Genomic DNA, 13,705 nt, shown 5'->3' on the forward strand with positions numbered 1-13,705 from the left:
ATATGTGAATTCATAATATATTCCCTTTATTTTTACCACTTGAATTTATATTTGACGTTTACAGATGCTCTCTGCTATATTACATGAGAATCTATTAAACCACTCCATAGCCCAAGACTACTAGTCATGGTTAAGCCGATTTCAATTCATAGTGACCCTATGTGTCAGGGTAGGACTGTGCTTCATAGGGTTTTCAATGATTATTTTGGGAAGATTACCAGGCCTTTCTTCTGAGGCACATGAGTGGACTCAAACCTCCAACCTTGCAGTTAGCATCTTAACTGTTTGCACCACCCAGGGACTCCTAGTACAGAATTAGAAACTTCAGAAGACAGAAGGAAGAGCAAGAATATGCCCAGTGTGACCAAACTGATCTGAGAAAGAACCAGAATTTAATTTCTTCATGTATGGGAGGTTATGCTGCTCAGCACCCTCCCAAAAATAATGTAGTTATTAAAGCATACATATGAATCTTTAGACCTTAAAATAAAGAGGATTTATAACACCTACACAGAGCCCTATTCGATTTGCTAACTATTTTGGGAGGAAACATCAAGCTCAGAGTTGTAAAGCCTTGAGGATGTTGCCTCAAGAACCCAGAATGACCAATCAACAAGCCAGAGAAGTGGGTCTGAAGCCATGGATGCCAGGTCCTGGCCCCCCTCTACTTACTGGGTGGGAGAGAAAAGAGGCCCTGGGCCTGTGCAGCCCCAGGCTCTGAAACAGTACCAGCAGGGACAGCAGGTGCTCACAGGTCACCTTGGACCTGCACTGGTGGGAGGTGGAGGATGCTGAAGGAGGTGGACTCACAGTAGTTAACAGTTAAGACCAGGGGCTAGGATCCAGTCTCATCCCTGCCACTTCCTAGCTAATGATCTGGCATGACACTGGCTGCTTCTCAGCCTGGTTCCCCTCTGTAAAATGTGCAATGATATCACCTACCTCAGAGTATAGGAAGACTAAAAGCAAAGCCTATAAAGTGCTCAGCACACAAGTGCTCAGCACACAAGTGCTCAGCAAATAGCAACTGTTCTTAGTGAGTGGTAGGCGGTGGGCAGTGATGGTTAGGTGGTAGAATTCTTACCTTTCACGTGGGAGACCGGGGTTTGATTCCTGGCCAACACATCTTATGCGCAGTTACCACCCCTCTGTCGAGGCCTGTGTGTTGCTAAGATGCTAAGACAGACTAGGAAGAAAGGCCTGCCAATCTACTTCCAAAAATTAGCCAATGAAAACCCTATAAATCACAATGATTATGGGGATAGCACAGGACCAGGCAGCATTTCTTCCCATTGTGCACGGGGTCACCATGAGTTGGGGCCGAATGGAAACTAACAGGTGACAGGCAACCTAGGAAAGTAAAGGAAGCATGCCCAGGTATGCATGAGGGCCCACGGTCACTAAGATGGTCTAAGGCCGTGGTTCTCAACCATGGCTGCACATTACAATCAGTTAAAACAAAAAAAATCAAGTCACTCCACTGTCATCGAGTCAATTCTGACTCATAGCAACCCTACAGGACAGAGCAGAACCGCCCCATCGTGTTTCCAAGGAGTGCCTCGTACATTCGAACTGCCAACCTCTTGGTTAGCAGCTGAACTCTTAACCACTACACCACTGGGATTTTTCTAGAATTAGTTAGGGAGACTTTAAAATGCCAGGGCCAGTCCTCTTGACACCAACTGAATCTGAATCCATACAGGCAGGACCCAGGCTCTTTTTTAAAAGTTCTCCAGAAGATTCTAACAGGAAGCAAGGGTTGAGATCCACTGTTTTAGCTAACAAAGCTGGAGACCAGCAATGACCTAAAAATTTGCTTAATTGTCTATCCAAAGCATATTCCCAGGCCTTAAGAGTAAGGCCATATTGGTTTTAGAATCGAAAAACAAAAAAGTCTTAAAATTGAAAACATACCTAAAATATATCAAATTCTCAGAAAGCAGTCACTCTAGAAAAGTCGTAACAAAGCTCAGGTATTTATTAAGAATTAAAAATACTGTAAATAAGCCATACAGTTCATTTCACAGTAAACTAAACAACCTTTTTTTTTTTTCCCTTTTTCTTTTCAGCTTTTTTTTTTTTTTTTTCTTCTTCTTTTTTGAAGGGCAAGACAGCCATTATAGAACAGGACAGCTCCAAGGGAAAGGCGTACGGCAAACAATTACAAAATGCAGTGCACACTTTCCCCACTTACAAATGGGGGTCTGCTCCCACAGCAAACCTCTTCATGGACATCATTTCTAAAAAAGATGCCACCTCCGTTCCCCAAGGAGACACCCAGTTCCTTTGTGGACAGCGCACATAATTTCTTGAAAGACCCCAAGGACTCCACTTGCTGGGATTCTAAACCCATGCATCCTGTGGTGACCCAGCCAAAGGAGCTGACATAGACAGACCACAAGGGATTCGAACCGCCTGAATTCTTTGCATAGTTACCTTCGACATGACTACAGGGCGAATGGAAAAGACACCCACACCACGGGAGGTGACCAATTAAATGCCAAGTAGCTGATTCTTTGACACTGAAAACTGAGGGGCTTTTTCCCTTCCCATTTCAGAGCTGACATTTACGAGTTTTAACCAGTTTAAAGTGGAAGACAAGAAGTGAGTTATTATCGCATGAAAACCTCAGCTAGGAGTATTAAAAAAATAAAACTAATTTTTCCTTAAAAACAATTAGAAATAAAAGGACCTCCCCTTCTCCTCCTTTTTTTATTCGGCCCTGCCATCAAGCAGGATTCTTTGAGGTTAGAGTTAATCTGCTTCTGTTAATCCTTGAGCTGAAGCCTTATCTTTTTTCTCTAACACTAGAGACATCCCTTCTGAAAATCACCACTGCTTCACAAGGGCTGGGCCTTCAGGAAACCAACCAAAAGCAGAAGCAGAAAACTTAAGAAACCAATGGCGTGTGGTAATAATTGTAAATAAGTTAACTGGGCACAAAAATGCAATGCCCTGGTGTTCCAGGTAGTGTCTACCACTCTTTAAGAGGGGACAAGGAATGCGGGCGTGGTGGGGCTGTGGTGTGAGACGGCGGGAGAACACAAAACATTTTTTGGTCATGAGAAGTCGGACTTTTAAAACCACACCCTGTGCACACGATTCATTTAGACCTTTTCGTGAATCTTTTCAACTTTCACAAACAACCTATCCAGATCATTTCTCAGGTCATCCAACAAAGCCTTGGCTGATTCCAGGTTGTTCTCGTTGGTTTCTATTTTGACTGAGTACGCAACCAAACTGTCCACAGCAGTCCTGAGCATTTTCAAGTCCGATTCCACTTGGCTTACTGAGGATTTTAGGTTGTCTAGAGAAGAAAGTTTGTCCAGATAGTCCTGAGGAGGCAGATGGGCCACCTGGGCTTGGTCCTGACTGAGCAGCGAGTGGACTTGCTCTTGCACCTTCTGGAGTGCCTCCACAGTGCTGGGGAGCTCGCCCACACTTCTCTTCAGCTCTTCCACATCGGTATAGAGGGAGAGCTGCGCTTCCCCCAGGCTCCTCACAGTGCTGGCCATGCCATCCTTGTCCGCCTCTGAGGAGGAGCCCAGGCCTTCCACGCGCTCCTGCAGGGCGCTCAGGCGCCGCTCATACTCCTCACTCTTTGACAGGAGGGATTCCAGGCTCTCTGTCTGCTGCACAGAAGTCGACTGCATGGACTGGACTCCATCTTCCACATTTTGGAGCCTGGAGTCCAATCCCTGACTCTTTCTCTGGAGCGCTTCGAAGGCGTCGGCATTTTTGAACATGCCATCTTCTTCTGGCCTGTTGAAATCGGCTTTCAGTTGGTGTAGCTCTTCTTCAAGTCTCCTGATCTCCCCAGGGAGGCGAGAAATGGACTCCTCGGACTGGAGAATTTTCTCCGTGAGGGTTTGCAAGGTGGCATGCCCCATGTCAGCCACCTCCTTGAACTTCTGCTGCTCCTGTTTGAGGTTCACCAGCTCTTTGACCTCTGTGTACACATCAGACTCCATGGTCTGGAGGGTGCTTCTCAGGGCCTCAATGTCCTTTTCTTTGGATTTCACAGAGGTTTGAATTTCCTTCACAACTTCTTTCACGGCTTTCAAGTCCTGCTTATACTCCTCGGATTCTTCCAGAGAGGCAACCTTCACCTTCACGTCATTTATTTCCTTTTGGCTCCTCTTCTGGACGTCAGTGAAGATGGCAATGTTGTCATTGATGGATTTGGTGAGCTCTGTCAGCCTCTCTTCCACCGTGTTCTCAAGGGATGTGAAGTCCCGCTCTCGGGCGTCCTTCACCACATGGATCCCGTCTGAAAGATCTTTGAGAATCTCATTCTGGAGTTTCTGTAGAACTTCGCTGATCCGGTTGATCTCGCTCTCCCCTTGCTTCACAGCTTTCTCTGTGAGATCCTGCTTATGTTGAGAGCTTCTCAAGACAGACTCAAAAGTCCCGAATGTGGCTTGCAGAGACTGTACCTGTAACCAAAATCTAGATGTTAATTGCTGAGAAGAGCTGATGAGTTTTATGATACACAGCTATGTTGTACCTGCCTAGCCTCCTCTCCCAGAATGGCACCACAATTTTCCTTTGGAAAGCTATCCATCCACACAGTCCATGTGGTTTGGGGGACCAACCCTAGGATGCCCTGCTCTCCAAGCATTCCATGAGTGATTTCATAACCAAGCCTGACCAATCCACATGTTCTGTGCTCCAGCCCCACCCCGGGCCACCGTGATTAGCCCAGAGATGGGCATGTAGCCTAAGTCAGGCCAAGAGGTCAATTCCAGGACTCCTGTTAAAACTACTGGGAAAGAAAAACTCTTTTCCACTGGGATTGCTAGCTATAGGTGAGGTAAAGCTAGAGTTGCTCAAACGAGCAAATGAACACCAGCCTGAGAATCAAACCAACACAAAGAACTCAGAGAAGGAAAGATAACGTTCTGAGGACACAGTCTGAATCTCTGGAAAACTGCTAGACCTGAAGGCATAGACTCCTTCAGGCTTAAACTGGCTTAAAGAGAGAACTTTTTGAGTCAACATATTCTCTTTAAGCCAGTTTTAGGTGAGTTTCTGGCTCTGGCAACTGAGCCTTACAAGTCTTTGTAGGAAAAAGTCTGAGGTACATGGGGGACACTGGGCTGGGAGGCAAAAGACAAGGGTTCTGGTCTCTACTCGACACTTCTAGCTGTGCGGCCCTGAAGAGTCACTGTCCTCTCTGTACCCCAGTGTCCTCCCCAGTAAAATGCGAGCAGTGGAGCAGGCAATTTCTTAACATTCTCTGACTGTGTGAATACACTATGATCTTGCTTTTCCACCACGTATTTATTCTAAATAAATTCTACCCTAAGCAAGCACTGACCTGGGAATTATCCGGGGCAGCCCACTTCATACACTGACAGGCTGTGTAGGACGATGATTAAAACCTGGGGGCCAAAGGAAGCACACAGTGCTACCTCTGACACTTTCTTGAAAAATAAAAAGAACCTGAATCTATCAACTACCAGTTTACAGAAAACACATGAGATAGAGAAACACGTACACAAGGCGAGGATGCAGTCAGCCAAATCCAACGTGGAAAAATTTACAGGACAAATGACCAGGATCTTCAACAATAAATGGCACTTTAAAACCGGGGAAGAGGCGAAATTATCACAGATTAAAAGAAATCTAAGAGGCTTAACAATCATAAGTAACGCACAGGCTTTATGTAAATCCCAATTCAAACTAACTGTAAAAAAGACTTTTTTTGAGAGAATTAGGGAAATTTGATTACGGACTAGGTTACAGTTTGCGATCAGTTGCTAACCTAAAGGTTGGTGGTTTGAACCCACCTAGCTGCTCCGCAAAAGAAAGGCCAGCCAAGAAAAACCTCTGTGAAGCTCAGTTCTACTCTGTAATGCATGGGGACACCATGAGTCGGAACTACTTGAACGCAACAGGTTTGGTTTTTTTGGTTTTATTAGATGCTATTAGGGAAACACTGTTAACTTTGCTTGGTGTGATAATAGTGTGTTTTGTTAAAAGAAACAAGGAAAGGAAATGAAAAAAACCCTTATCTACTAGAAATAAATTCTAAAATACTTTGGGTGAAATAAGTGTCAGGGATTAATTTCAACATACCCAACCCAACCACTCCAGGCAAAAAAAGGGGGGGGGGGCAGGGTAGTAGGCGGAAAAAAAAATTGATAATTATTGAAACTGAGTGACAGGTAACCAGGGATTCATTACACTGTTCTCTTTTCTTTTGTTTATGCTTAAAATTTTCCACATTAGGACGCTAATAAAAATAGTGGCTCTGGAACCAAACTGGTGGTGTTGTTAGATGCCATCGAGTTGATTACAACTCCTAGCAACCCCATGTTACAGAGTACACTGCTCCATTGGGTTTTCTTGGCTATAATCTTTATGGAAGCAGATCGCCAGGTTTTTCTCCAGTGGAGCCACTGGGTGGGTTCGAACCGCCAACTTTTCAGTTAGCAGCCAACTGCTTAATGGTTTGCACCACCAGGACTCTTGGAACCAAATTGCCTGGGTTCAAATTCTAATTCTGATACGTCCCAGCTGTGTGATCTTGAACAAGTTATTCAGCTCATCTGTGGCTGGTTACCTCCTCTGCAGAATGGGAATAAAAATAGTATCTGACTTACAGAACTGCCCTGCAAGTAGTAAATGAGTTAATATATGCAAAATGCTTAAACCATGCCTAACACAAAGCAAATACGCAATAGACGGTAGTCATCACCTACATTAAGAAGCTCTGATAGCACAGTAGTTAAAGAGCTTGGCTGCTAAGCAAAAGGTCGGCAGTTTGAATCTACCGGCTGCTCCTTGGAAACCCTATGGGACATTTTTACTCTGTCCTATAGGGCTGCTCTGAGCTGTAATTGACTCAACAGCAACAGGTTTGGCTTTTTGCTTTTGGTGGTGCAGTGGTTATGTGCTCAGCTGCCAAATGAAAGGTTGGCAGTTAGAACCCACCGGCACTCCACAGGAGGAAGATGTGGCAGTCAGTCTGCTTCCGTAAAGATTACGGGCAGTTCTACTCTGTCTTAGAGGGTCGCTATAAGTCAGAATCAACTTGATGGCAAGAGGTATTACCTTTATTATCATTGTCTTTGCCCTGAAGTACCTCAGAAGTCCGTAGATTTCTAGCACCATCCTCAGCCCAATGCCAAAAGATAGGGGGATAAACTGAAAACACAGTGGGAATGTGACCCGGACACCTGGGCTCTAGTTCCAGCTCCACCAATAATCAGCTCTGTGAACACAAGCATGTCACTTCCCCTTCCCAAGCCCAGGTTCCTCATCTATGAAACAGGTCTCTAAAGTTTCTGCTAGCTCTACCAGTCTATGATTTTGAGATAGAGTAAGGTTCCCACGGACTCCAGAATATTAAACAGTTTCCCTGCCCAACCAAATTCAACCTGCATCATAAAGGATACGTTAAGCAGGTGCTGGAGTGAAGGCCACCTCCGAACTAGGTGATTGAATCACAGTACCTGCCTGTGTAAGGGCGGCACTCAGAATGGCGGCAGGGGCTGATGAGCACAGTACCTGTAACAGGACAGGTGTTCACCCAATACTTTTGGAATGAATCGAGGAGTGAATTCTTTAAAAGAGTAAAGCCTCTGATGAAGACCAAGCTGGTCCATTTCCCCTCTGCCCTCTGACTGTTACCCCTAACCTGGGCTGACTCTTTACAGTTAGGAAGGGGACTGTATCTGAAATTATGGATGAAACCAAACCAACCAACCTCCATCAGTATAAAAACATCACAGAAAGTATCCCCTGCTGATGATTAAGTTGTTCATTTTTACGGGCAAAGAACTCGTTCTCATCAATATGCCTTGGATGCATCTGCTAACTGAACATATGTGGGGTACCCACTACGTGGCAGATGCTGGGCACGATGCCTGAGATAATGTAACAAGTGGGACAGGATCCCTCCCCGCAAGGAACTCAGAGCCTGGGAAGGAGATGGGGAGGAGGTTGGCCATGGCTGACATTCAACTTCAATAGGGAAGTTACTGTGTACCAAAACTATATAAAATACCTTACAGGCATTATCTCAATAAAACCAAAAAACGAAAACCTTTGCCATTGAGTTGATGCCGATTCATAGCAACCCTACAGGACAGTGTAGAACTGCCCCATAGGGTTTCCAAGACTGCAGCATCTGTCTCCCACAGAGTGGCTGGGGGGTTCGAACCGCCAACCTTTCGGTTAGCAGCCGAGCATTAAACCACAGCACCACTAGGGTTACATCCTTGTAATAATATCAAGTATGTTGCTTCCATTGATTTCCTTTTTACACAGGAGGAAACTGAGGATTAGGGAGTTTAAGGTCACACAACTGGTAAGTGATAGAGCTAAGCATTAAAAACCTGAGCTCTTAGCCACTATGGGATCTGCTCATACAGAGGTGTGTTCAAAATGCATGAGTGCATAGAAGAGAGGTTTCCTAAACCCCAAGTCTGCCTCCTTGTCCAGAAAGTCAAGACGGGAAAATAAAGAAACAGGGCCAGAGAACTCACCCTTCGCAAATAGCTCTGAGTCTCACTGAACTCTCCCAAACAGGCCCAAGCCCACTCCCACAACTGCTTCATGCCACCTGGGTCCCTAGTTCATTACACCTTGGGCCTTCCCAGGCAACACGGGTTCTTCAGAGGGACTAGAACTGACCTGCAAACATTTTCTGAAGCCTTGGACCCACTTGTGTGTGTGCTGAATCTTCCAGGCAAGGCCAGGCCAGCCTATTGGCTGTGCTACAGCCATTCAGGAGACCTGGGCCATTTTCCAATACCGAGAGCACCTGGAGAATAAGAGCGACCAGGTGGGCAACCCATATGGCAGTAGAGTAGAGTGGTTCAGAGTCAGACTGCCCTGACTCCAATCCCAGCTCCATCACTTATGGTGTGTGCGTGTGATCTTGAAGGAGTAACATAACCGTTCCAGGCTCAGCTGCCCCATCTGTGAAATGGTGCTAATAAGACGTACCTGCCCGAGAGGGTGGTGGGCAGTACTGAAAAAGTGGTTATATAAAGCACTTCATAGAATGCCTGGCCCATGGTGGATACCAATTATTAAAAGTAATACTATAAAGCACATTTCCTTGCTGATAACCAAACCCCAACCACTGCCTCATCTCAGATGGAGTTATAAAAGATTAAAATTTAGGCTGTCAGAAAACCAACTGCTCTTGGCCCCTCAGTGCAAAATAACTTCTCATGTACTGGCCACCCCAAAAGTGCAGACAGCCTCTGAAGTGGCCGCATGTTGTGGAAAATTCTAACCTTGTTCTGGGCATGTTCTGAGTTCCAAGTCAATGGAATAAGTATTTATTAAGCCCCTACTAGACACTTTTTTTTGCTGGAGCCCTGGTGGCAAAGTGGTTAAGAGGTCAGGCTGCTAACTAAAAGACTGGCAGTTCGAATCCACCAGCTGCTCCTTGGAAACCCTATGAGCAGTTCTGCTCTGTCCTATGCATAGGGTCGCTATGAGTCAGAATCAACTCAATGGCAATGGCGTTTTGTTTTTAACGTACTAGGCTAGTAGGTACGGGAAAGACAACAAAATGAACAGCAGAGTGGCTAAGAGGGTCCTAGGAGTTAGACAGCCTGGGTTTGAATCCTGGCCCTGCCACTTACTAGCTGTGTAACCGTGCAAAGTTGTTTAGCCTCCTTGTGCCTCAGTTTCTTCATCTGCAAAAGGGGGATAATACTACTACTTAGCTCTTGAGGTTGTTGTGAAGATCAAAAGAGATGATGAATTTTCAAATGCTTAGCACAGAGCCTGGCACATAAATGCACAATATGCATCGGCCATTAAATCCAAGCCTGATGCCACTACTAAAGTTCTTAAAAGGTGGTCATAAATTCAATAATTTCAGAGTCGCGAGGATTCTTAAAAATTTGGCCTGACATTCACTAATTAGATACTAGGTAAGAACTACTTTAGGTGAAGGGAAAGACAACACACAATACAGGGGAGGTCAGCACAAATGGACTAAACCAAAAGCAAAGAAGCTTCCTGAATAAACTGAATGCTTCGAAGGCCAGCATAGCAGGAGCAAAAGTCTGGGGACCATGGTTTCAGGGGACATCTAAGTCAATTGGCATAATAAAATCTATTAAGAAAACGTTCTGCATCCCACTTTGAAGAGTGGCGTCTGGGGTCTTAAACACTAGCAAGCAGCCATCTAAGATGCATCAGTTGGTCTCAACCCACCTGGATCAAAGGAGAATGAAGAACACCAAGGACACAAGGCAATTATGAGCCCAAGAGACAGAAAGGGCCACATGAACCAGAGGCTACATTATCCTGAGGCCAGAAGAACTAGATGGTGCCCGGCTACAACCGATGACTGCCCTGACAGGGAACACAACAGAGAATCCCTGAGGGAGCAGGACAGCGGTGGGATGCAGACCCCAAATTCTCATAAGGCCAGACTTAATGGTCTGACTGAGACTAAAAGGACCCCAGTGGTCATGGCCCCCAGACCTTCTGTTGGCCCAGGACAGGAACCATTCCCGAAGTCAACTCTTCAGACATGGATTGGACTGGACAGTGGGCTGGAGAGGGATGCTGGTGAGGAGTGAGCTTCTTGGATCAGGTGGACACTTCAGACTATGTTGGCACCTCCTTCCTGGAGGGGAGATGAGAGGGTGGAGGGGGTTAAAAGCTGGTGAAATGGACACGAAAAGAGAGAGTGGAGGGAGAGAGTGGGCTTTCTCATTAGGGGGAGAGTAAATGCGAGTGTGTAGCAAGGTGTATATGGGTTTTCGTGTGAGAGACTGACTTGATTTGTAAACTTTCACTTAAAGCACAATAAAAATTAAAAAAAAAAAAAAATTGGCCTGAGCCCTCCCCTCATTGTGTTGATGAAAAAACTCAACCTCCAAGAGGAAAGTAATCTGTATAACCTGTACGTAGCTGAGGAATAAGGGCAACAAGACAAATAAGGGAGGTACAGGGAGGAAGCACCAGGAATAAAGGCCAAACTCTTCAACCTGGATTCAGTATCCAGCCTCCTCTCTCACTACTCCCTAAATGTCACTCTACTGTGGGCTAGGGAGCCACTTCCTTTCATGCTCAAGATTGTCTTCACACCTATGTGTTCTTTCCACACTTACTGACCATAAGACTGGCACTATCCTAGCCCTGGGTGATGCAAATGGTTAACGTGCTCAGCTGCCAACTGAAAGGTTGGAAGTTGAAGTTTGCCCAGAGGTGCCTCGGGAGAAAGCCCTGGCGATTTAGTTCCCAGGAAAAAAAATCTGCCGCTGAAAACCCCACAGAGCACAGTTCTCTGACACGTGAGGTCAACATGAGTCGGAATCAGCTTGACAGCAACCAGTTACTCTGGCCACCAGGCACACCAAAACCAAAGAACCACTGCCGTTGCCATCAAGTCCATACCAGGCACACAGGACTTGGCAAATTCCACTCTCCTGAACCTGAACCTGCACAGCAATTACCCTCAACTGACACCTACTTGTATGCTCCTTTACAAACGATTCACACCTTCTCTGCAATGGGAAAGGCCCTGTCTTTTAATTCTTCGAGCCTCCACAAGGCCTACCTACGCAGAGCCATGACTATCAGGCTGCAATAAATATTATGATTGATAGGTGGGTGGACGAAAGAGAGGAAACAGAGAGGCTAGTGATTATGCTGTGGCAGTATGTCTATTTTTTAAGAGTCACCTGACATCCAGGGTAAGGCAAAGCAGCACTGCCTACTTAATTCCCTTAGAAAAGTCACCTCCCTTGGCCTGCATCATTTAGCAGGCTGACTCATTCCAGTTGATCTGCCAGTCTTTGGAAGAAATTCCTAGTCCTGCATACTCAACAAAAGTACAGAGAAAACTCGGCAGGACAGGCAGCATGCTGGGAAAAGGAGGCAGTAGTTCCCGGCTCCAAAGTGGCGGGATTTTTTGTCTGGGTCATGCAACTTTCATTGAGCAATGAAATTAGTGGAGGCCGGAGGAGGCAAACAAAGATTGGTCTGGACAAACCAGAGCAGGGACCATCCATGCCTCATCTAGGCTCCTGTGGACTCCTAACTGGGCAGTTCAGGAAGAATGGAAGGGGCAATGACCTAAAACGTTATCACTCTGCCACTTGCTAGCTGGAGGTCTTTGTCAATTCATTACAGAGATTCAATTCATCTCTGTAAACCTCAATTTTCTAGTCTGGAAAATGGAGTCAAAACCACCAGTCCCACTTCCTTCCCAGGGCTGCTATGAGGATTAAATGATACCAAAGCTGTCTAAACACGGTACAAATGTACCTGTATGGAGGTGTATTCACCAGTACGACCTGGTATTTTCCAGCGTTTCTTTCCCTCTAAAGCTGAAGTGTGCTACTTCAAATAACCACATGGGTCCCAAGGGGCCTCATATATTTAGATGGAAGTTCGCAAATGAGTAAGAATACTAGTTTTTCCTTTCTCAAGCTCCAGGAACTATTAAAAACTGGCTCATATGTCCCCCACTGGGAGAGCGGAGGTGCGGCCTTGCCAGAAGCTTCCAGGGATGCGCCTGCTGCCTTCCAAGCTTCACACAACTGCCCATTCAACGGTTCCTAATCCAAAAAGAACGGGCTCCCGAGGGCCTGCCGGCTTCCTTACAGGTCACCGCTAATGTCCTGTGACATGCCCTTGGCCCACCCTCCCCCTGGCCCAACCATCCTTGCAGAGGTCCATCCCCTCGGAGCCAATTCCTCCGCAGCCATTAACAAAGAGGGTCTGGGGTCTGGCTCGGAACGAGAGGGGACGGGGGAGGAGTGAACCCTCGAGAGCCAGGTCGGGCCGGCGCCTACGCGACTCGGAGGGGCTTGCGGGGAAGAGGGGAGGACTGGGCCGAGGCAGGAGAGGGGCCCGGCTGTGGGTCCCGGGGGCGCTCCGGGTGGTGGGGGTTCGAGGCGGCCGAGGGTACCTACCTTCTGCTCGACTCCCTGCAAGCCCTGGCCCAGCTCCTCCCGCTGCCGGGAGAAGTCCTGGTGGCTGAGCCGGACCTGCTGGACCTCGTCCAGGACGTGGTGGACACACCAGCCCGAGAAGGCGGCCGCCGCCACAAGGGCGAGGTAGAAGAGAAAGTTGAGCGCCTTGCCCAGCCTGCGCGAGCAGGACGCCGAGGACGAGGCGGCGGCCGCGGAGGAGGACCTGCCGCCGCCGCCACCACCGCGGTGGCCGCCTTTGCCGTGCGCCTGGTTCTGCTGATGCTGATGCTGGTGCGGCTGCGGCGGCGGCGGCTGCTGTGGCGGCGGCGGCGGCGGCTTCTTCGCCACGTCATCCGCGCCGCCCGACGGGTGGGCGCCCTTCTCCGAGGGGCTCGCGGCGCCGTGGCCGCCCTTAGAGCCCCTTTGTTTGGCCGAGGGCATGGCGGGCGCGGCGGCGGCTGAGGCCGCGGGCTGGGACGCGAGCGAGCGGGGCGCGCGGCCCGGGAAACTTGCTCGGGCTCCCCCGGGGCTGGGAGAGCTGCACGCGGGCGCTGCTGGCGTCGGAGGGGCAGAGAGAGAGAGAGAGCGCGCGAGAGCGGGCGGGCGGGCGAGGCAGGAGGCCGGACCCTGGGAGGAAGGAGGAGGGGGCCCCGCCGCCGCTGCCGCCGCCGCCGCCGCCGCGGCGCCGACCCCGCCTCCCGGGAAGGGAGGCCGAGCCGGGCGAGCCTGCCACGCACGCCGGGGCCGCCGGGCGGCCCCTCCTCCCTGCCGCCACGACCCTGGAGAGGGAGGGCCGGGCCCGG

General features: G+C 48.2%; 1 protein-coding gene across 1 annotated transcript; it reads right to left on the reverse strand.

The window, feature by feature from the left end:
- Positions 1-1,962: 1,962 nt before the first annotated feature.
- CKAP4 (cytoskeleton associated protein 4) lies at positions 1,963-13,558 on the reverse strand. The gene is made up of 2 exons (XM_049884252.1): positions 12,903-13,558; positions 1,963-4,436 (listed from the first exon to the last, which is right to left on the reverse strand). Exons 1-2 carry the CDS (start codon positions 13,341-13,343, stop codon positions 3,108-3,110), a joined length of 1,770 nt encoding a protein of 589 aa, XP_049740209.1. The 5' UTR covers positions 13,344-13,558; the 3' UTR covers positions 1,963-3,107.
- Between the last annotated feature and the right edge of the window lie 147 nt (positions 13,559-13,705).

The sequence above is a fragment of the Elephas maximus genome, chromosome 4 (genome assembly GCF_024166365.1).
Source record: "Elephas maximus indicus isolate mEleMax1 chromosome 4, mEleMax1 primary haplotype, whole genome shotgun sequence".
In the NCBI taxonomy this organism is placed as follows: domain Eukaryota; kingdom Metazoa; phylum Chordata; class Mammalia; order Proboscidea; family Elephantidae; genus Elephas; species Elephas maximus.

Excerpts from the sequence above, each read along its gene's own strand:
- CKAP4 (XM_049884252.1), bottom strand. The coding sequence starts at position 13,343 with ATGCCCTCGGCCAAACAAAGGGGCTCTAAGGGCGGCCACGGCGCCGCG. Across the intron at positions 4,437-12,902 it reads TGCAGGGAGTCGAGCAGAAG|GTACAGTCTCTGCAAGCCAC; the intron begins GTAGGTACCCTC and ends TTTTGGTTACAG.